Genomic DNA, 23,565 nt, shown 5'->3' with positions numbered 1-23,565 from the left:
CTGACCCCACCGCGGGAAGGGCAGCTCGCCAGGCCACGCTAGGCCCGCAAGCTGGACTTGAGCCTGGGCTGCCCTCAGTCCCACCTCTCGCCGGCTGAGGAGCCGCAGCTTTCCAGTCTCGGCCCCTTCTCCGTGGGATATGGGACTGTTCTGCTCCTGAATGGGCTTTCTGTGCCCCTCTCCTGCCCAGAGAACCAGAAGGGGAGGAGACAAGATGGCTGACTGAAGCCAGCTTTCCACAGAGGCTCCCATTCAGAAGGAGAGTTAAAGGACAAAAATTCAGCAAGTAACCTGGTGGATTTGAGCTGCACTAAGAGAGAAGGTTGTAGAACGCACATCAACCCCGCTGAGGAGAGCTGCAACCACAAGGATACAAACAAAAGGTACAAAATCCATCACCAAGCGGATGGGAGTCCCCTCCCCCATGAGAACGGCTCAGAGTGCCCCACAAACAACTGGGCAGAGTTCAAAGGTCCTCCCATTACACTCCATGGGAGAGACCCTCTAAAAACTGGACCTACCTCCCCGACTGGGGTGCCACGGCGTCCTCCTGCCAGGCATAAAACTGTATAAACTGTATATAGTCTCTACCTGGAATTCTGAGCTCCCAGTGCTCTCCTTCGCTCACACTGGGGTCTGGAGGCCAGTCCCAGTCAGTCGGCGGAGAGGGGACTGCACTAGAGTGGCAGTTCCCTGAGGCACAGTGCGACAGCCGTCTTTTGGTGATAATACGGCCAGGCATAAAACTGTGTAAAGCTGTGTGTGTTCTCTGCCCGCAACCCCAGGCTTCCAGCACTCCCCACCCTCCCCTCTGCTCTCGCACCAAGGTCTGGAGGCCTGTCCCCCAGGGGTCCAGACTCTTGGGCGATTGCTCGAGGGGTGTAGACAGTGCTGGGCTGCAGCCTATCAGTGCAGACCCTGGGGTACGGAGCAGAGAGAGAACGACTGGCCGGAGGAGAGCTACACTGGAGCAACGGTTGCCTGAGCCATAAGGCAGCAGCCCTCTTTTGCTAGCAATACGGCTCACTACAGAATATTCTGAAGCCACACCCCCTGTCTCCCTGGGCAACCAGAGACTCTGAGTTTGCCTGAGGCAACTCCAACTTGCAAACCAGGGAAACTCCCAGGGCGGGGCTGACCCAGAGGTCTGCTTTACTAAACCTAAGACTCACCTGGCCCTCAGGGGATGGTCAGCCTATAGACAATACAAGAGCAAAGACAAGCTGATTTGGAACTCAATTCAGCTTCTCTTCTGCAGGGGAAATGCAGAGTTGTTCTGTTCTGTTCTGTCAGTAACATTAATCAGGGGTAAGACTGGACCTGAGTGAAAACCCCTCAACCTTCATCTAGCGCCCGAGGTTGTCAGGCCTCACCTCCTCCTGCTGGAGAGAGGCAGAGCACAGCGGCCTGGCAGACTTCCTTGTGATTCAGGCAGGTACAAAATCCTGGAGTACCGATTCACTACAGGCAACTGGGTCAGCCAACTGCAGGGCTATCAGTGACTGGGTGTGAAGTGGTGCAAGGTGGGGAAGGAGGCAGCAACCTTCCCAGACTGATTTATTAGCTGGGTGGCTTCTCCTGACTCCACGCAGCACTGGAGCAAGCCACACCAGAGTAGTCACCAGACCCCTGTGATCCAGTTCCCACAGACCTCTTAAACTCTCTCACCCGAGGCAGGTGCAGACTGAGACAATTGATTTGGACATTTTGGAACTGAACCAATCACCTGAGGACAAATCAGGTGGTGCCCTAGGTGCACGGTGGTAGGAAGGTTTGATTTTTCTTTTCCAATTGTTTGCCGGTGGGGGTGGGGGGTGACTTAATTGCTGATATTTCTCCACAGCTGAGACTTCAATCCAAAGTATCTGTTTCACTAGGGTGGAACAGAAACCAGCTGAAAACAAGGCAGAACCATTTAGCCCCATCACACCAGACAGGGCCCCAGTTTCTCAGGCCACAACACTGTACGGGCCCTAGACAGAGCCCCAGGGGAAAAAATCAGAGGGAGTAAAACAACCATGGGGTGGAATCAGTGGAAAAACTCTGGTAACATGAATAACCAGAATAGATCAACCCCCCCAAGGAAAGATATGGCAGATGCAATTGAAGATCCCATTCATAAACAACTGGCTTAGATGTCAGAAATCGAATTCAGAATTTGGATTGCAGACAAGATTAACAAAGTGGAATTAGGAATTCGAGGAGAAATTCAAAAGTTGACTCAAGAATTTAACGAATTTAAAGACAAAACCATCAAAGACTTAGACACACTGAAGCAAGAATTTGCAGCCCTCAAAGATATGATAAATACAGTAGAATCCCTCAGTAACAGAATGGAGCAAGCGGAAGAAAGGATTTCTGACATCGAAGATAAAGCCTTTGAACGCTCCCAAACTCTCAAAGAGGAAGAGAAATGGAGAGCAAAAACGGATCACTCACTCTGAGAGCTCTGGGATAATTCGAAGAAGGCGAATATCCGAATCATAGGAGTTCCAGAAACAGATGAAGTGGCCTCACTGGGCACAGAGGCCCTAATGCATGAAATTATGAAAGAGAATTTTCCAGACATGCCTAGAGATTCTGAAATACAGATAGTGGACAGCTTCAGAACCCCAGCACGACTCAACCCCAATAAGACATCCCCAAGGCATATCATAATTAACTTCACTAAAGTTAATATGAAGGAGAAAATCCTCAAAGCTGCCAGGAGAAAGAAAACCATTAACTTCAAAGGCAAGAATATTAGAATGACTGCAGATCTCTCTGCTGAAACTTTTCAAACCAGAAGAGGGTGGTCACCGACTTTTAATCTCCTAAAGCAAAATAATTTTCAATCCCGTATCTTGTATCCAGCTAAACTGAGTTTCATTTATGATGGAAAAATTAAATACTTTAATGACATTCATATGTTGAAGAAATTTGCCATAACCAAACCAGCTCTTCAGGATATTCTCAGACCTATCCTCCATAATGACCAACCCAATCCTATACCACAAAAGTAAACTCACTCAGAAACTTCGGATCAAACTCCAATTTCCGCGAAAGGATTAAAAATGGCCACTGGACTTTTGAAAAACTCTGTACCGAAAACTTCACCAGACTTATTAATATTCTCCATTAATGTGAACGGCTTAAACAGTCCTCTAAAGAGGCATAGGTTAGCTGGCTGGATACAAAAACTCAGGCCAGATATCTGTTGCATACAAGAGTCACATATTAACCTAAAAGACAAATACAGACTCAGGGTGAAAGGATGGTCATCCATATTTCAGGCAAATGGTAATCAGAAAAAAGCAGGTGTTGCAATTTTATTTGCAGATACAATAGGCTTTAAACCAACAAAAGTAAGGAAGCACAAGAACGGTCACTTCATATTTGTTAAGGGTAATACTCATTATGATGAGATTTATATTATTAATATCCATGCACCCAACCAGAATGCACCTCAATTTATAAGAGAAACTCTAACAGACATGAGCAACTTGATTTCCTCCAGCTCCATAATCGTCGGAGATTTCAACACTCCTTTGGCAGTGTTGGATCGATTCTCCAACAAGAAGCTGAGCAAAGAAATCTTAGATTTAAACCTAACCATCCAACATTTGGATTTAGCAGACATCTACAGAATATTTCATCCCAACAAAACTGAATACATATACTTCTCGTCATGGAACTTACTCCAAAATAGATCACATCTTAGATCACAAGTCTAACCTCAGTAAATTTAAAGGAATAGAAATTATTCCATGCATCTTCTCGGACCACCATGGAATAAAACGTGAGCTGAGTAACAACAGGAATCTGCATATTCATACAAAAACATGGAAGTTAAATAACCTTATGCTGAATGATAGCTGGGTCAGAGATGAGATTAAGAAAGAAATCGCCAATTTTTTGGAACAAAACAACAATGAAGACATGAACTATCAGAACCTCTGGGACACTGCAAAGGCAGTTCTAAGAGGGAAATTTATAGCACTGCAAGCCTTCCTCAAGAGAACGGAAAGAGAGGAAGTTAACAACTTAATGGGACATCTCAAGCAACTGGAGAAGGAAGAATATTCCAACCCCAAACCCAGTAGAAGAAAAGAAATAACCAAAATTAGAGCATAATTAAATGAAATTGAAAACAAAAGAATAATACAACAGATCAATAAATCAAAAAGCTGGTTTTTCAAAAAGGTCAATAAAATAGATCGACCCTTGGCCAACCTAATCAGGAAAAAAAGAGTAAAATCTCTAATCTCATCAATCAGAAACAACAAAGACAAAGTAACAACAGACTCCTCAGAAATCAAAAAAATCCTTAATGAATATTACAAGAAACTTTATTCTCAGAAATATGAAAATCTGAAGGAAATTGACCAATACTTGGAAGCACGTCACCTTCCAAGACTTAGCCAGAATCAAGTGGAAATGTTGAACAGGCCCATATCAAGTTCGGAAATAGAATCAACCATACAAAACCTCCCTAAAAAGAAAAGCCCAGGAACAGATGGTTTCATGTCTGAATTCTACCAAACCTTTAAAGAGGAATTAGTACCTATATTACTTAACCTGTTCCAAAAGGTAGAAAAAGAAGGAAGACTACCCAACACGTTCTATGAAGCAAACATCACCCTGATCCCCAAGCCAGGGAAAGACCCAACAAGAAAAGAAAATTATAGACCAATATCACTAATGAATATAGATGCAAAAATATTCAACAAGATCCTAACAAACAGAATCCAGCAACACATCAAACAAATTATACATCATGACCAAGTCGGTTTTATCCCAGGATCTCAAGGCTGGTTCAATATACGTAAATCTATAAATGTAATCCAGCACATAAACAAATTAAAAAACAAAGACCATATGATTCTCTCAATCGATGCAGAAAAAGCTTTTGATAATATCCAGCATCCCTTCATGATCAGAACACTTAAGAAAATCGGTATAGAAGGGACTTTCTTAGACTGATAGAGACCATCTACAGCAAACCCACAGCCAATATCATATTGAATGGAGTTAAATTGGAATCATTTCCACTCAGATCAGGAACCAGACAAGGCTGCCCATTGTCTCCATTGCTTTTTAACATTGTAATGGAAGTTTTAGCCACTGCAATTAGGGAAGAAAAGGCGATCAAGGGTATCCATATAGGGTCAGAAGAGATCAAACTTTCACTCTTCGCGGATGATATGATAGTATATCTGGAAAACACTAGGGACTCTACTACAAAACTCTTAGAAGTGATCAAGGAATACAGCAGCGTCTCAGGTTACAAAATCAACATTCATAAATCGGTAGTCTCTATATATACCAACAACAGTCAAGTTGAAAAAACAGTTAAGGACTCTATCCCATTCACAGTAGTGCCAAAGAAGATGAAATATTTGGGAATTTATCTAACAAAGGACGTGAAAGATCTCTATAAAGAGAACTACGAAACTCTAAGAAAAGAAATAGCTGAAAATATTAACAAATGGAAAAACATACCATGCTCATGGCTGGGAAGAATCAACATAGTTAAATACTACCCAAAGTCTATACTACCCATAGTTAAATACTACCCATATTCTATACTACCCAAAGCAATATATAATTTCAATGCAATCCCTATTAAAGCTCCACTGTCACACTTTAAAGATCTGGAAAAAACAATACTTCGTTTTATATGGAATCAGAAAAAACCTCGAATAGCCAAGACATTACTCAGAAATAAAAACAAAGCAGGAGGAATCATGCTACCAGACCTCAGACTATACTACAAATCGATAGTGATCAAAACAGCATGGTATTGGCACAAAAACAGAGAGGTAGATGTCTGGAATGGAATAGAGACTCAAGAGATGAATCCAGCTAATTGCCATTATTTAATCTTTGACAAGCCAATTAAAAACATTCAGTGGGGAAAAGATTCCCTATTTAACAAATGGTGCTGGGTGAACTGGCTGGCAACCTGTAAAAGACTGAAAGTGGACCCACACCTTTCACCATTAACTAAGATAGACTCTCACTGGATCAAAGATTTAAACTTAAGACATGAAACTATAAAAATACTAGAGGAGAGTGCAGGGAAAACTCTTGAAGAAATCGGGATGGGCGAGTATTTTATGAGGAGGACCCCCCGGGCAATTGAAGCAGCTTCAAAAATACACTACTGGGACTTGATCAAACTAAAAAGCTTCTGCACAGCCAAGAACACAGTAAGTAAAGCAAGCAAACAGCCCTCAGAATGGGAGAAGATATTTTCAGGTTATGTCTCCAACAAAGGTTGGATTCACAGAGAACTCAAATGCATTAGCAAGAATAGAACAAGGGATCCTATCACAGGCTGGGCAAGGGATTTGAAGAGAAACTTCTCTGAAGAAGACAGGCGTGCAGCCTTCAGACATAAGAAAAAATGCTCATCATCTTTAATCATCAGAGAAATGCAAATCAAAACTACTTTGAGATACCATCTAACTCCAGTGAGACTATCCTATATCACAAAATCCCAAGACCAGAGATGTTGGCGCGGATGTGGAGAAAAGGGAACACTTTTGCACTGCTGGTGGGAATGCAAATTAATACATTCCTTTTGGAAAGAGATATGGAAAACACTTAGAGATCTAAAAATAGATCTGCCATTCAATCCTGTAATTCCTCTACTGTGCATATACCCAGAAGACCAAAAATCACGTCATAACAAAGATATTTGTACCAGAATGTTTACTGCAGCCCAATTCATAATTGCTAAGTCATGGAAGAAGCCCAGGTGCCCATCGATCCACGAATGGATTAATAAATTGTGGTATATGTACACCATGGAATATTATGCAGCCTTAAAGAAAGATGGAGACTTTACCTCTTTCATGTTTACATGGATGGAGCTGGAACATATTCTTCTTAGTAAAGTATCTCAAGAATGGAAGAGAATGTACCCAATGTACTCCGCCCTACTATGAGACTAATTTAGGGTTTTCACATGAAAGCTATAACCCAGTTACGACCTAAGAATAGGGGGAAGGGGGAAGGGGAGGGGAGGGAAGGGGGAGGTGGGTAGAGGGAAGGGGATTGGTGGGATTACACCAGCGGTGCATCTTACAAGGGTATATGTGAAACTTGGTAAACGGTCTGTGAAGCTAGTGAATGATGCCCCATGATCATATCAATGTATACAGATATGATTTAATAAAAGAAAAAAGAAATAAAGAAATAAAAGTCAGTGACCATCCTCTTCTAGCTTGAAAGGTTTCAGCAGAGAGATCTTCAGTTATTCTAATATTCTTCCCCTTGTAGGTGATGGTTTTCTTTCGTCTGGCTGCTCTCAGAATTTTCTCCTTCATATTAACTTTAGTGAAATTGATTATGATGTGTCTGGGGGATGTCTTATTTGGGTTGAGTCTGCTGGAGTTCTGAAACTGTCTGCTATCTGAATTTCAGAATCTCTTGGCATGTCTGAAAAGTTCTCCTTCATAATCTCATGGAGAAGAAACTCTGTGCCTTGTGAAGCCACTTCATCACTTTCAGGGATCCCTATAAGACAAATATTGGTTTTCTTCAAATTATCCCAAAGCTCTCTGAGAGTGTGATCTGTTTTTGCCCTCAATTTCTCTTCCTCTTTGAGAGTTTTGGAGCATTCAAAAGATTTCTCTTCAATGTCAGAAATCCTTTCTTCTGCTTGCTCCATTCTGTTACTGAGGGATTCTACTGTGTTTCTCAGATCTTTGAGGGCTGCAACTTCTTGTCTCAATGTGTCAAAATCTTTGGTCATTTGGTCTTTGAATTCATTGAATTCTTGAGACATCTTTTGGGTTATTGCTTGGAATTCTAATTTGATCTTATTTGCTATCCAGATTCTGAATTCGATTTCTGACATCTCAGCTATTTGTGCATAGGATCTTGTGCTGTGTCTGCCCCATTGTTCCTTGGGGGAGTTAATCTACTCTAATTATTCACATTGCCAGATTATTTCCTTTGATTTCGCCTCATGATTGTTTTTTACCATTGCCTCTGGCCGTCCTCAGAGTTGGGGAGGTGTCTCTCCAAGATTACACCCCAGCGAGATCACGCTATTGTTGCTGGATCTTTGTAGGGAGTGACCCTGTGTGGCTCTTCTGGGGCTGCCCCAGCCAGGGAGTTCTGGTTATGGGAGCAGCTCCCGAGTGTGACACACCCAGATCCAGCAACAGGGCAGGAGGTAGTGCACACAGTTCTTGGACTGCCTGGTGCCCAATGACTTTGGCATAGAGATCCCAAGGCTCCAGCAGTCTTTGGCCAGGAGAAGGGCTTGGCCCAGAGGCAGGGAGGGCTCCAGAGGGCAAGGGGCTACCACAGTTCCTGGCCAGACGAGGGGGAAGTTGTGGAGGCAGGGAGGGTGCAGGAGGGACGTGGGGTTGTGCGGCTCCTGGAGTTCCTGGTCAGGGTGTGAGGAGGCGAAGAGGCAAGGAGGCCCGCGGTCTGGGCAGGTGCCAATGGCTGGTCATGGCGCAGCTCTCCCTGAGGTCCTGGAGGGTGTCCATCACGGGTTCTGGAGCAGCTCCGGTTCAGCTATATGACTCTGAGCAAATCATGTAACTTCTCTAAGCCTGTTTTCTTCTCCCCCACTTAGAGGTCTGGAGAAAGCTGCGTGGCGGAAGAAGGCGGTGCCCCCATATTTGGGGTCAAGAGGGAGTGCGGGAGAAGGCAGCCCTAGCCACGGCATGAGGAGGCTGAGCACAAGTGCAGGACTTCTCCCAGCTCTGCCACACAGTGCCCGCACTGATCCCGAGCCCAGCTGCACAGTCAGCAGCTCGAGCCCCACAGCCGTGAGCCCTTCCCCTGTCCAGCACCACAGAGGCGTGCGGATGTGAGGGTTTGCAAAGAGGCTTCCCGCTCTGCCCCACCCGTGGCTATGGCCCTGGCCTTGGGCTTTCCCTCCTCCTCTTCCCTGTCTCTATGAAGTGACATTTAAACTATGTTGTATTAATTTGTGTTTCCTATTAAGCAAACCCTGAAGCCAAAGGCACAGATGCAATCAATGCTGGATACCAACTTGGGTTGAAAGTAAAAGCTCTGTAATTTTTTAGCTGTAAGTTCCAGTTTCAGCTGTGCCCTTCAGTTCTCAGAACCAAGGGTAGCTCTGAGAAAACTCCCCTTGTGTCTTCCTTTTCTGGTACATCAAAATGGGACTAACAATAAATACAGATAATACTTTATAATTGCGGGGAAAATACACCAGGACTGTCCTGAAATTATCCAGCCAGGCGTGTCTCTGTTTTTCATATTACATGGCTGGATACTTTCCAGACAGCCTTCACAGACAACCTGAAACATACCAAGTGCTCGATAGAGAAGCTAGGATAATTTCTATTAAACTATTAGTGTTGTTCCTCAATAATTCCTGAAAGGGAGAGGTAGGTATTGGAATGTGCAGAAAAATAAAAGTCTGTTTTAAGAATGTTACTTTCAACCAGAATGTCTCAGCCGGCCAGCTATTGGCGTTTTCGGCTGGATCACTGTTGCCAGCAGCTGCCCTGTGCAGCCCACAATGTTAGCAGCATTCCTGGTCTATCCTCCCACTACCTGTCAGTATCACCTCCGCCACCACAGGTGTAACAGCCAAAACTGTTCTCAGACATTGCCAAATGCCACCCCACCCAAGGACAAAACTCGCCCCCAGTTGAGACCACCGCTTTCCATAGTCATCGGCAGCAGGAGCAGGGCTCTGCTTCCACGAAAGAAACATCAAATGCTCTTCATAAAGGGCGCTGCTAACTGTCAAAACCAGCTGCATTCCGGAAATTACCCTGCGGCTACCCGCGTAGCTGAAGCAGGAAATGCTCAGAGGGGTGCAGACTCTCTATTTCCTGACAGGAAACACACCTTCACTTGATTACATGTTTCAGTGGTTTTATTTCCTCGGATGGCAGCTATCCCTGAACCAAAACTGCAGTCTGAGAACTGGAGAATTCTCAAGCCAAAGCTTTGCATAGATTTTCACACCTGAATGGCCTTTCTTTAGAAAGGGCTTCTTCCCCTCCGGGGCCGCTTTCCCGTGGGTGCTGAGCCTCCGGAGCTGCCTCTCGCCGTTCTCAGTTGAATCAGTGAGAGCCTCCTCCACAGACGTGCTTAATCCCTACAAACACTTAAGCCTTCAGTTCTAATGTTTGGCAGAGAAGCGTTCCAGTGCTGTGCGTTTAATTTGCTGCGTTGAGGTGGAAGCTCTAAATAGGGGACAGGTGGAATCCGCTCCCCTACCTCCTCCATTTCTGCCCACTTCAGGCATAAACCAGACATCATAAGACATCATAGTAGTAGACAGATGCCTACAGGTGAGGGAAAAGCAACATTTAAATGCACCCCATTGTGCCCTATTCCCGGCCTTGTCTGAAGCTGTGGTTATGAGCACAGCCCAGCGTGCTCCAGTGCTCCTGTGCTCTCAGACCAAGGCGTACAACTGACCCAGCCAATGGAGGGAGGCACCTGGGGGGTCGGGGGGGTCCTCCAATTGTTGAATCCTAGTCTCCACTGAACCCCACTGGCTGTACATCTGGCTGGAGTTAGGAATGCAAAGTTACTAAGGGTCTGAATAAATCTAAGAGCCTTCCTGATAAGAGCTATAGGCTCTGTGCCTATAGCTCAAGCGGCTAGGGCACCAGCCACATATACCAGAGCTGGCAGGTTTGAATCCAGCCTGGGCCTGCCAAACAATAATGACACCTACAACCAAAAAAATAGCCGGCGTTGTGGGTGCCTGTAGTCCCAGCTACTTGGGAAGCTGAGGCAAGAGAATGGCTTAAGCCCAAGAGTTGGAGGTTGCTGTGAGCTATGACGCCACGGCATTCTACCCAGGGCGACTCTGTCCATGCCCCCCCGCCAAAAAAAAAAAGAAAGAAAGGAAAAGAAAACCTTGACAATGGTCCCATGGCCTGTGAGTTTACTGAGCTAACCAAATAGCTGAGACAGAATCAAAACATTTTTATTTCTATTCACGAGCCCCCTCCTGATTAAAAGTATAATGAGAAAGTTCTTTGACTAGCCCTGGTTATTCCCTTACCAGCTTGAGGAGCAGTGAGCCTGGCATCTTTTCCTGGAGCCCTAGTGGTGCATTCAATCTTCCTGGGAGACACGCGTCTGATATCACATGGAATGCCTAAGGAGAATAAAAAAAGCATACGCACACTGTGTATGTGATATAGGTACAGAGAAAGACTGAAGTAGGCAGGCTCCTATTCTACAGCAAAGGGCTGGAGGTAGATAGAATAGCAAAAGTTGTCACCCCAATTGAAGGGGACCAGGAAAGGCAGAGTGCAGAGCTACAGAGCATAGGGCAAGTGGAGTAATGGGAGGGAAAGCCACATGAAGCAGGGCCACCCCCTGGGGACCCACTGAACCACTCAGCTGAGCCTGGGAGCTCAATATGCCTTGAGAGTGAGGACACTCTCCTGCAGCCTTTATGTCACCAACCAAAGGACCATCCCATATGGCTGGACAAAAGGTCCTAGATAGGTCCACAAAAGGGCTTGCCAAGGGGACATTCCAGAAAAGTCTGCATAGCAAATGACGGCTCACTCCTGCTTACGAGGAACAAGATGGCTAAAGGAAGACCATGAAGGGTCATTTTTAGTACAAATGGGCCTTTGTAAAGAGGCAGCTATACTTTTTCTTTCTCTTCCCCCCGCCCAAGATAGGGACAACTGAGGGAATTGCCCATGCACTCTGAGCATGTCCGCAGGACCTCCTATTCCCATTATATTTGCAGAGGGTCAAGAATGAAATTACACCTATTCTCAGCCAAACAAGTAGAAGACCACAGAGCAGGATGGCATGATAAGTTAGAAAGGGCAATGATTGCCCACCCCTTGCCCCAGCCCGCACTCCTCGTGCCATGAGAAATACAGTAACTCTTGCAGCATTTAACACTATGAACTATTTTCAGCCGTTTCAACATAGTTACCTGCAATAGTAACCTGGGCAGAGTTGTCAAAGAAGTCTCCTATAATTGTGATGTCTGTTCTTCCCCCGAGGCTCCCGGTTTCTGGAAACACAGATAGTACTTCTGCAAGAGTTTAAAAAAAAAATAAAAAGTAAGCTTCCAAATATAGACCAGGATATGACCCAGATAATACTATACTAATAGATGCTATCAATAATTTATTTCTTACGTTAACTCTCTAAGTCCAGCAACAGTTGGAATTTTTTATCTAGTAATAGCTATTTTAAAATGCACATAATAAGAAAAGAACTGGAAAATATATTATGCAGGATCGATATTTGGAAACAAGGGAAAATGTACAGTCACTTGTGGTATCAGTAAAAGCTCCTGCCTACCAAAATGTTTTCTTAGGAAATCTGTCTCCTGACTTCAAGGACTCTATTTGCATGTCAGGGAACTGTCGGTTACGCTGCATGGAGCAAGCAAATGTGGATATACTGGGGAAGGCCTCAGTTCACTCATATGAATCTACAGTTCACTCTAAGTAGAAGAAGGAACTGTCTGCAGTACCCTCTCCCTCATGCCCATGCTGAGTGCTCCTTCCCCCATGCAGTCCTCGGCTCTTACCCAGCTCTTTCATGCTGCACCTGATTGCTTGAAACCCTCTGTAGTCGAATGTCACATATCCCCAGGAATTTAACTTGATCTCATCCCTTCCTTTCTAATGATCAAATTTTGACAGTTCTAAGTTGCATCCCTTCCAGGGGAAAGAGGAATTGTATTCTCTAAAGGTACAAAAAGGCTGATTATGAATGGTTTTGCCTTCAAATATAAATCATATGAGGATGTTTTATAATGCCATTGCCCATGAGACAAACCAGAGGCAAGACATGTAGGCAAGGATTGATCGCTGCCACTCAAATATCAAAATTCACCACTAATAATAATGGCCCCTTTCTTTTAACCTACTATTTTACATTTCTCTTTACACTGACATAGGAATTCTGTACCAAAATTTTCTTCATGCGGAGATTAACACATTCTTTTGATACACATTCAAAATCACACAGACTACAGACCAAATAATTTATGAAGTACTTAAACTTTTCACATAGTTGTGGACATTATATAATTCTTCTCAATATTCACAGAGCACCTTCGATATAGCATTATGGATATAGAGTTGAATACAGAATAATTTCTATCCTGAAGGAGACTGGCAGGTGTGAGCAGTCCCCGAGTTACAGACATCCGACGCACATACAACTCACACTTACAGATGGAGGCTATTACAGTAAGTCTCCAAGTTACAAACATCCAGCTGTCATATGACTCGTACTTACAAACAGGGGCTGTCACAGGTAATAGGTAAATGTACTTACTTGTTCCAACTTACATATAAATTCAACTTAAGAAAAAACCCACAGAACCTATCTCATTCATAACCCAGGGAGTGCCTGTACAAAAAGCTATAATTATAATACCTTAGGTTTGCAAAATCAGAGAGAGTATATGAAAGAACAGAGAAGTTTAAGAGTGGGGTGGGGGTGTGGAAGAGTAGAACAAAGTTTCTAGAGATGACATCCAATTTGAGTCCTAGGGAGGCATTAGAACTGGCCTAGTGAAGGGGAGAAAGAGAAGGCATTTGGAGCAAGAGATGGCCTGAGTGTGGAGAGAGGAAATTGTACTGCACTTCTGAGCATTGCTAGAGTATGGAAGAGAAAGACATGGAACAGAAGATCAGAAGCTTGGCCATTTCTGTAGTGGCATCCAGTTCTCATAAGCCAAGTAAAGGGTTGTGGAGCTCTCAGGAGAGTCTTTCCAGAAGATTTCGGCTCCTTTATCACCAGGTTGCACACACATTTGACAGCAGAGGAAAGAGAAGTTAAGTTGTTGACGGTGTACAGCAAGGCTGACTTGAGTAAGTGTTCAGCAGCTGCAATATGATCCAGGTTAAACAGCAGGTGCACTGATGGAAGGATTCTTGTCCCCTGGTCTCCAGGAGCCTGCTTGTGCTGGGCACCAGGGTGAAGAGCTGAACAGTATTGTAGAGTGACTTCTGTTGGGCTCAGTGTCCCTTTCTTAGTAGCATTGTGTCTTGCAGGCTTCTTCATGTACAGCAAGGCCCTGGGGTCTGGCTGCAGTCCAGGTGCCCCACCTCGCCCACCAAATAGGACTTTGAAAAGATAGAGAATAAAGCCAGATGTGTCTCTCCCATCCACAGGCTACAGCAAGGACCAAGCCTTAGCCTGAGATTCCATGCTTCAAAGGACAGAAAGGACAGCTTAAGATGTTCATGATCATAGAGAAATGGCAAAAAGAAAGGGAAGGCAGGGGCCACACTGAACGAGGCCTCAAGGAAGGGATGAGAAGTCTGGGGTAAAGGAAAATGATACCTGAGTATGTCTGGTACAGGAAAAGCTCTTGCTTGGCACTGATCAGCCATGCGTTCTTGTCAACCATGGACCTGCAAAAAAGACAAAGCTGTGTTTTGGCTGAAAACATCCTCTGGAATTACTTCTTTTTTTTTTTTATTAGCTGCCTAAAAGGAAGATTGTGAACTAACCTCTATTGATCTTTAAACAGTTAAGATACCAGCTGCCTTCGATAACTTACAAACGAATCAAAGTTCATTTTCTGATCCACAAAATTATTACATGGGAATAACACCTACTTCACAGAGCATTGGAAACATTAAATGAAAGTATGCATGTGAAAGGGCCTGGTACGGAGTTGCCAGAGTTGGCCTATGGTCAGTACTACTGAATATACATTAGTTTTATTCCTCCCACAATGAGGCAGGTGGGAGGGATCTCCATATTTTTAGCTGTATATGTACAGGTAATATGTCATTATCATCCCAATGAAGTTAATATCAGCTTAATAATGCACTTTTTAAGGAAAACACCAGGCAAATTGTATAATGGCAGGGTGGGAGATAAGAGACACAGAATCCTAATTTATCTCTCCAAAGCTCATTGAAGTTTGGCCCCTTTCCAATCTTGAAAAAGGTACTTCCTGGGTGCCACAATGCATTCCTGAATCCACGCTCCTGATCATGTGACAGTTTCAGATCTACAATACTTTTAGATTACTTAACAGGCAATTCTCAGAATTCTGTACCATCATCGTATTGAAACACACTGCCTACAGATGTGTGCATAAGACACAATTATATTCACCCAAGTAAAAGAAATCCAGGAGATACATGTGGTTTCATTATACGATTCTGTTTGTGTGTGTGTTAGAGATTTTCCATTATAAAAGGTTAAGGAAAGGTTAAGCAAGATGGAAGAGAAATGATGTAAAACGAAGACAAATTTACCTACTTCTCCCCCCCCCCCCACACCGTTACTTACTTTCCTTTGTTAAACACTGAGAAACTAACATTCTGGGAGCCTGTAACATAAAGAAACAGATATTAATGCAGGAATTTGCATGAATCTCCTGGGTCGAGCCATTGCTACCATAAATCCAAGGACTCTGGGTCATTATGAAAGTTTCAAGATACACAAAAATCACGAAATATAAAATCCATGCAGACAGAAACAAATGAAGCCTTCCCAATAACACCGATAAGCTAAGCAAGTGAAACTTGTACAGGTGAATCAGAAAGTATGCTATCCACTGTGTTTCTTCGAAGTGAAATGATGGACCTTAACACGGTCCATCTCAAAACTTTAATAGTGATGTACATATCATCAGGTTACTGCCCAAACCTGTAGTTTTTGATAGTGGCCAATATAAATACCCCGCAGGCTTAGTGCAATTAGCAAAGTGAACTTTCCAGAATAAAAGGACAAATATAGTATTGCATAACAGGTAAGAGCCAAGGCTTAGAGTGACACTGACATGATACAAATCCTGACCCACCGGTTCCCAGCTTTAGTTTTCTCACCCATAATGTGATGTCACAGGCATGATGTGAAGATTAAATTAGTTTATAGATAAGCTGCTTTATATAATATATTTCAGGGAGTTCTCATCAAGTGGTAGTTATAATTATTATTCTCATGAGAACCAATTCTTGCAATTTTTTCTGGATATAGAGAAGACATGGATAAGACTTTAAAATCGGCTTGGTGCCCATAGCTCAATGGTTAGGACACCGGCCACATGCACCGGGGCTAGTGGGTTTGAACCTGATCAGCACCTGCTAAAAACAAACAAACAAAAAGAAAATGGCCTTGCGTTGTGACAGGCACCCATAGTCCCAGGTGCAAGGGAGGCTGAGGCAAGAGAATCTCTTGAGCCCAAGAATTTGAGGTTGCTATGAGCTGTGATGGCACAGCACTCTACCCAGACCAACAAAGTAAGACTCTGTCTCAAAAAAAAACAAAGAAAGACTTTAAAATTGCGTTACTCCTCTAACAGACCGATGTAGTTGCCTTCCACACGGCACTGCAGAGTCCCAAGGCCATGGTCTTCCTGAATGGGATAGCTAAGGAGAGAACAAAGCAAGGTGAGAATTGCTGGACAACTCAGAAGTTCTGACTCTTTAATTAAGAAAGTAAGAAATAAAAATAAAAAATAAAAAAAAGCCAAATTAGCCAGAGAAAACAGTAGGTGCAGAAGGTACAATGAGTTCCTTGGGGTGAATGCTTAGGGCAATCCTGGAGTTACCACCAACACATAGGCTACCAGCAAATTTTGTGAGAGACAAAATTTAACTTACTCCTAAACTCCATTGGGTCTTTTCTTTCGAAACTCTGTTCAATGACAAGCTTAGCAAAACCCTTTACCCACCTCCCCAAAACATCCCTTATCAAATGTGAGCTCCAAACAAGACAATCCTGAGCAAATAAACCAGAGATGCCAGCAAGAAACCATGATGTAGAGTGTGACTCTACTACACACTAGTCTCAAAAAGCTAAACTACAAAGTATATTCTTATACTGGCTTCAAGGAAAAGTTAATCCACACAGTCCTGAGTGACGTAAAAACTCCTGAAAAATGTTGGTTAGCTGAACTAGAGCACAAAAACACTTGTTTCACCCCACCCCTTTGGCTAGGACTGGTTAATCAGACAAGGTTCAAATCCCAGTTCTCCCAATTGTTCTCTGTGGGACCTTTAGCAAGATACTTAATGTCTCTGTGCCTCGGTTTCCTAATACGTAATGTGGGACTAATAGCCATACATATTTGCAAGATTATTAGATGACTTAAACCTAAAGTACTGAAGCAGGTCTTGACCTATGTTAAGCCCAGGAAGTACTAGCTATTTGTTTTCAAAAAAGGTTTTTAGGTTTTTTGAAAAGGTCAATAAAATAGACAAACCTTTGACTAACCTACCCAGGAAAAAGAGTAAAATCTCTAATTTCATCAATCAGAAATGGTAAAGATGAAATAACAACAGACCCCTCAGAAATTCAAAAAATCCTTAATGAATACTACAAGAAACTTTACTCTCAGAAATATGAAAATCTGAAAGAAATCGACCAATACTTGGAACTATGCCACCTACAAAGACTTAGCCAGAATGAAGTGAAAATGTTGAACAGGCCTATATCAAGTTCTGAAATAGCATCAACTATACAAAAATCTCCCTAAAAAGAAAATCCCAGGACCAGATGGCTTTACATCAGAATTTTACCAAACCTTTAAAGAAGAACTAGTACCTATATTACTAAACCTCTTCCAAAATACAGAAAAAGAAGGAATACTACCCAACACATTCTATGAAGCAAACATCACCTTGATCCCTAAACCAGGGAAAGACCCAACAAGAAAAGAAAATTATAGACCAATATCACTAATGAATATTGATGCAAAAATACTCAGTAAGAGCCTAACAAACAGAATCCAGCACCACATCAAAAAAATTATACACCATGACCAAGTGGGATTTATCCCAGGACTCTCAAGGCTGGTTCAATATACATAAATCTATAAATGTAATTCAGCACATAAACAAACTAAAAAATAAAGACCATATGATTCTCTCAATTGATGCAGAAAAAGCTTTTGATAATATCCAGCATCTCTTCATGATCAGAAAACTTAAGAAAATTGGTATAAAAGGGACATTTCTTAAACTAATAGAGGCCATCTACAGCAAACCCACAGCCAACATCGTATTGAATGGAGTTAAATTGAAATCATTTCCACTTAGATTAGGAACCAGGCAAGGTTGCCCATTGTCTCCATTGCTCTTTAACATTGTAATGGAAGTTTTAGCCATTGCAATTAGGGAAGAAAAGGCTATCAAGGGTATCCACATAGGATCAGAAGAGATCAAACTTTCACTCTTCGCAGAGGACATGATCATATATCTGGAAAACACTAGGGATTCCACTACAAAACTTTTAGAAGTGATCAAGGAATACAGCAGTGTCTCGGGCTACAAAATCAACACCCAGAAATCTGTAGCCTTTATGTATATCAACAATAGCCAAGCCGAAAAAACAGTCAATGACTGTATTCCTTTCACAGTAGTGCCAAAGAAGATGAAATATTTGGGAGTTTATCTAACAAAGGACATGAAAGATCTGTATAAAGAGAACTATGAAACTTTAAAAAAAGAAATAGCTGAAGATGTTAACAAATGGAAAAACATACCATGCTCATGGCTGGGAAGAATCAACATCATTAAACTGTCTATATTATCCAAAGCAATATATAATTTTAATGCAATTCCTATCAAAGCTCCATTGTCATATTTAAAAGATCTTGAAAAAATAATACTTCATTTTATATGGAATCAGAAAAAACCTCGAATAGCCAAAACATTACTCAGAAATAAAAAAAAAAAAGCAGGAGGAATCACGCTACCAGACCTGAGACTGTACTATAAATCAATAGTGATCAAAACAGCATGGTACTGGCACAAAAACAGAGAAGTAGATGTCTGGAACAGAATAGAGAACTAAGAGATGAATCCAGCTACTTACTGTTATTTGATCTTTGACAAGCCAGTTAAAAACTTCAGTGGGGAAAAGATTCCCTATTTAACAAATGGTGCTGGGTGAACTGGCTGGCGATCTGTAAAAGACTGAAACTGGACCCACACCTTTCACCATTAACTAAGATAGACTCTCACTGGATAAAAGATTTAAACTTAAGCCATGAAACTATAAAAATACTTGAAGAAAGTACAATGAAAACTCTTGAAGGAATTGGCCTGGGTGAAAATTTTATGAGGAGGACTCCCCAGGCAATTGAAGCAGTATCAAAAATACACTACTGGGACCTGATCAAACTAAAAAGCTTCGGCATAGCCAAGAACATAGTAAGTAAAGCAAGCAGACAGCCCTCAGAATGGGAGAAAATATTTGCACGTTATACCTCTGATAAAGGTTTAATAACCAGAATCCACAGAGAACCCAAATGTATTAGCAAGAAAAGAACAAGTGATCCCATTTCAGGGTGGTCAAAGGACTTGAAGAGAAATTTCCCTAAAGTAGACAGATGCACTATCTGCAGACACATGAAAAAAAGCTCATCATCCTTAATCATCAGAGAAATGCAAATCAAAACTACTTTGAGATATCACCTAACCCCAGTAAGAGTAGCCCACATAACAAAATCCCAAAACCAGAGATGTTGGTGTGGATGTGGAGAAAAAGGCACACTTCTACACTGCTGGTGGGAATGCACACTAATACATTCCTTCTGCAAGGATGTTTGGAGAATACTTAGGGACCTAAAAATAGACCTTCCATTCAATCCTATAATTCCTTTACTAGGTATATACCCAGAAGACCAAAAATCACAATATAACAAAGACATCTGTACCAGAATGTTTATTGCAGCCCAATTCATAATTGCGAAGTCATGGAAGAAGCCCAAGTGCCCATCAACCCACAAATGGACTAGCAAATTGTGGTACATGTATACCATGGAATATTATGCAGCCTTAAAGAAAGATGGAGACTTTACCTCTTTCATGTTTACATATGGAGCTGGAACACATTCTTCTTAGCAAAGTATCTCAGGAATGGAAGAAAAAGTATCTAATGTACTCAGCCCTACTATGAAGCTAATTTATTGCTTTCATATGAAGGCCATAGCCCAACTATAGCACAAGAATATGGGGAAAGGGCCAAGGGAGGAGAAGGGAGGGGGGGAAAGTCAGGGTGGAGGGAGAGTAATGGGTAGGGCCACACCTATGGTGCATCTTAGAATGGATACAGGTGAAACCTACTAAATGCAGAACACAAATGTCTACATACAATCACTAAGAAAATGCCATGAAGGCTACATTGAACAGTTAGATGAGAATATTTCAGATTGTATATGAAACCAGCACATTGTACCCCTTGATTGCACAAATGTACACAGCTATGATTTAACAATAAATAAATAAATAAATAAAACTGGGAAAAAAGGGTTTTAGAATCCACATCAATACACATTTTGAATCAATTCCTGTATCTTTTTCAGTAAGTTTGAACATAAAGTACTGATTTGCATTAAAAAATAGACGTGTGTATGCTTGTGTGTGCATGTGAGAAAGAGAGAGGAAGTGTGTGTGTGTGTGTGTGTGTGTGTGTGTGTGTGTGTGTGTGTTATATCCATGTAGAAGAACTTAAATTCATAGACATTTGCAAGAAAAGAAAGACACTCACCGGCTTCCTGTCTGCCTGTTTACAAGAGAGCAAGGAGTCATCCATTTGTCTTCTTGAGCTTCCAAGATCAATGGGCTAGATAAAAAAATTAAAAGAAAAGACATAGAACCATAGTGAAATACTTCCAACACACATCCCTGACAAAACTCAGAGAAAACATCATCATGAAGGTTCCTTTCTGGATTTACCGTGTACTGATAGAGGGGGCTAAAGGCTGTGCCCTAAGGGATGTCAGGTCAAATTCTCAGCAAGAGAGAAGGGTGCCCGTGGCCCATATTGCCACACTACAGAGGAAGCATTTCCCCTTCCCCATAAAATCTTCATCATTTCCCCACTGGCTGTATTTGATCTATACTCTAGGGGTGTCCAACCTTTCTTCTTATCTGCCACACATTGGAAAAAGGAGTTGTCTTGGGACACACATTAAATACATAAACACTAACACAAGGAGATGAGCAAAAAGAATGCCCATGCCTAATTTTCATGATATCCAACACCACAGATAAGCTAAACAGTCCTCACATAATCTCCATGAGGCCCAGAGGCCGCAGGTTGGGCCCCCCTGGCCTATGCAGAGTTATTGGGTGTTTATGCCTTTATTCCCCCTTTTCAAAGCCTAGGTCCCAGACCAATGCTGAGATGGAGCTAAGTAGTAAATATAGCATATTATCAAGGATATACTTGGGGTTTCTATCCTCCACACAAAGAGTAATTTTCTTATAAGACATATTGACATTATTTAAGATCAGAAATGTAGATCCTGAGAGTAATCAAATCAAATCACTAGGTGTAATTACATTAACAAAGTTTGCTGATAAATAGGGCAGAATCAGAGAGATGAAGCAGAAGAGAACCACTGACCCATCCAGGAGTGAAGGAAAAATTAACCACAGCATGGAGAAGCTTTGCAGCTGAGCATACAGTGAGATTATGTTCCCTCTACCTTACAGATCCTCAGTATAATTGCTTCATTTGTTGAATAATCACAGTAGCTTAGAGATTTCCACAAACTCCACAGTTTCAACACTTTCCATCTGATTCTCCTCTCTCCCTACTGTAGATGATTTACTAGTGATGCTTTCCACTTAACAAGTCTCCAGTGAAGAAAGCCATGTTGACATCCTAATTATTCCCAGGAAACATTAAAAGCTCGATGGCTTTTAGTACCTGCATCCACGTTTTCCTCTGATCCCACTAATAGAATTTCTAAAATGCACAAATGGATAAAAACCAAACAAAAAAGTCATAATGGGCTCTTGGGTTTACATGTTATTTTATAAAGAGCTTATTTCAGCCTGAGAAATAAGAGGAGGAAGGGTGAGAATTGAAAAGGAAAATCTGTGGACGTGATTACAGTACATTTCACACTGAGCCCAGAGTGACTAGTTGTCAGTAAATGAATGGACCAACTTAATCGACCAGTTGCAATTACATTAACAAAGTTTGCTGAAGCCCAGCTCACCAGGGACCATAAACTGCGAAGAGGAACATAGTAATTCTGTGCCAACTGCTTACAATTTATTGCTGCCAGGGAAGCTAGTCCCAGGAAGCCTGTTGGCCTATTGGTACCCAGAAACAAACACATGCTTACCTGTCAATGTACTCAGTGTCAACATCGAAGGTTTCCAATTTCCCAGTGATAATCCAGCCATGTACATGTATTAGTTCTCCTGTTTTAAGAAGAATTTTTAAAATTTAATGTAACCTAACTCAAAGAAATGGTTTCTTCTTGCTTGTGTATTCCCAGCATGGCAAAGCTTGTCCTGACCCAGAAAATTAACACTTTTTAAAAAAACTGTACAATACCAAGGTCAGCGGTGTGATGTAGTCATCGAAATTACACTATCAAAAGGCTAAAATAAATGGTTTCAATCATGGACTTAATTGTCTATGCACAGAGCATAGAAGGAAGAACAGGTCCTCTTCACAGTGTAATAAAGCCAGAGGATTCCAGGAAGAGGGGCCAGTTTCTACACACTGCCCAGTTCCATTCTACTGGCTCTGTGTAGACCACTCACCCATGTGGGATTTGAGAACAATGTGCCTTGGGCTGCGCCACACTCCAGACTTTCCTCTGAAAGCTTGCTGAAATGAACATGTGGTATGAAGCATGATCTGCTTGCCTCAGGAATCCTAACTTTTTTCCACATCTCAAAGTACAAAAAATAAAAATCACAAATGACCCAAATGGACAGGAACTAAACAAGGACATAGCCCAGCAGGAGAGTTACAGGCCAAAGGAGGGACAACTGGCACATCTTACTCATTTAACAAATACCCTTGTGTTCAAAGATAGGACAAACTGGGAGTCTGCACAGAGTTAGTGTCTGCCTTACCCAGTGATATATAACAACATCTACCCCTGGGTCTTCTCTCTGTACTGGTCCATGGCCTGCTAGGAACCAGACCTCACAGCAGGAGGTAAGTGGCAGATGAACAGTCAAGTTTCATCTGTATTTACACCCACTCCCCATCGATCGCATCACTGCCTAAGCTCCGCCTCCCATCAGATCAGGAGCAACATTCGATTCTCATAAGAGTGCAAACCCTACTGTAAACATTGAGTGTGAGGGATCTAGGTTTGCACACTTCTTATAATAATCTAATGCCTGATGATCTGAGGTGGAGCTGAGGTGGTAATGCTAATGCTAGGACTGTCTAGTTAAAAACAAGCCCAGGGCTCCCACTGATTCTGCATTACAGTGTATTGTACAATTATTTCATTATATATTACAATGTAATAATAATAGAAATAAAGAGCATTTGAATCATCCTGAAACCATGCCCCCTCCTGCCACCCAATCCATAGGAAAATTGTCTTCCATGGTACCAAAAGGTTGCAACCACGGCTCTATGTGACTTCCAGGGATTTCCACTGGGTGGAAAGTTTCTCTTTAATACACTCTAACAAGAATGGGATTGTAGGCCTCGGCAGCTGCCTATCAGCAAGGTGCACCCTCCATGCCACGCCCACATCCACTGCCCAGGGGAGTTGGGACAGGCATCTAAAGGAGCCCCCTCTCAGAACTTGGGAGCCCCTACCAAATGCTGCATGAGCTAGTAGCTTCTATGTTTGAAAACCACCTAGACTCAGCCCTGTGGAACTGCATGAGG

At 42.4% G+C, this 23,565-nt stretch overlaps 1 protein-coding gene across 2 annotated transcripts in view; it reads right to left on the bottom strand.

Annotated features, from left to right (window-relative positions):
* Positions 1-23,565, bottom strand: part of PKHD1 (PKHD1 ciliary IPT domain containing fibrocystin/polyductin) — a 497,465-nt gene that overhangs the window by 453,706 nt on the left and 20,194 nt on the right. For both annotated transcript variants that reach the window (XM_053602538.1, XM_053602539.1), the window contains exons 7-13: positions 22,043-22,121; positions 20,452-20,526; positions 16,261-16,325; positions 15,244-15,283; positions 14,281-14,351; positions 11,906-12,007; positions 11,006-11,101 (exon numbers count right to left, since the gene is read on the bottom strand). In XM_053602538.1, the coding sequence (XP_053458513.1) occupies positions 11,006-11,101; positions 11,906-12,007; positions 14,281-14,351; positions 15,244-15,283; positions 16,261-16,325; positions 20,452-20,526; positions 22,043-22,121 (528 nt within the window). The remainder of the gene's footprint in view (positions 1-11,005; positions 11,102-11,905; positions 12,008-14,280; positions 14,352-15,243; positions 15,284-16,260; positions 16,326-20,451; positions 20,527-22,042; positions 22,122-23,565) is intronic.

The sequence above is a fragment of the Nycticebus coucang genome, chromosome 9 (genome assembly GCF_027406575.1).
Source record: "Nycticebus coucang isolate mNycCou1 chromosome 9, mNycCou1.pri, whole genome shotgun sequence".
NCBI lineage: Eukaryota > Metazoa > Chordata > Mammalia > Primates > Lorisidae > Nycticebus > Nycticebus coucang.
Note: the sequence above shows the minus strand (reverse complement) of the source record. Positions and strands in the feature narration are given on the sequence as shown.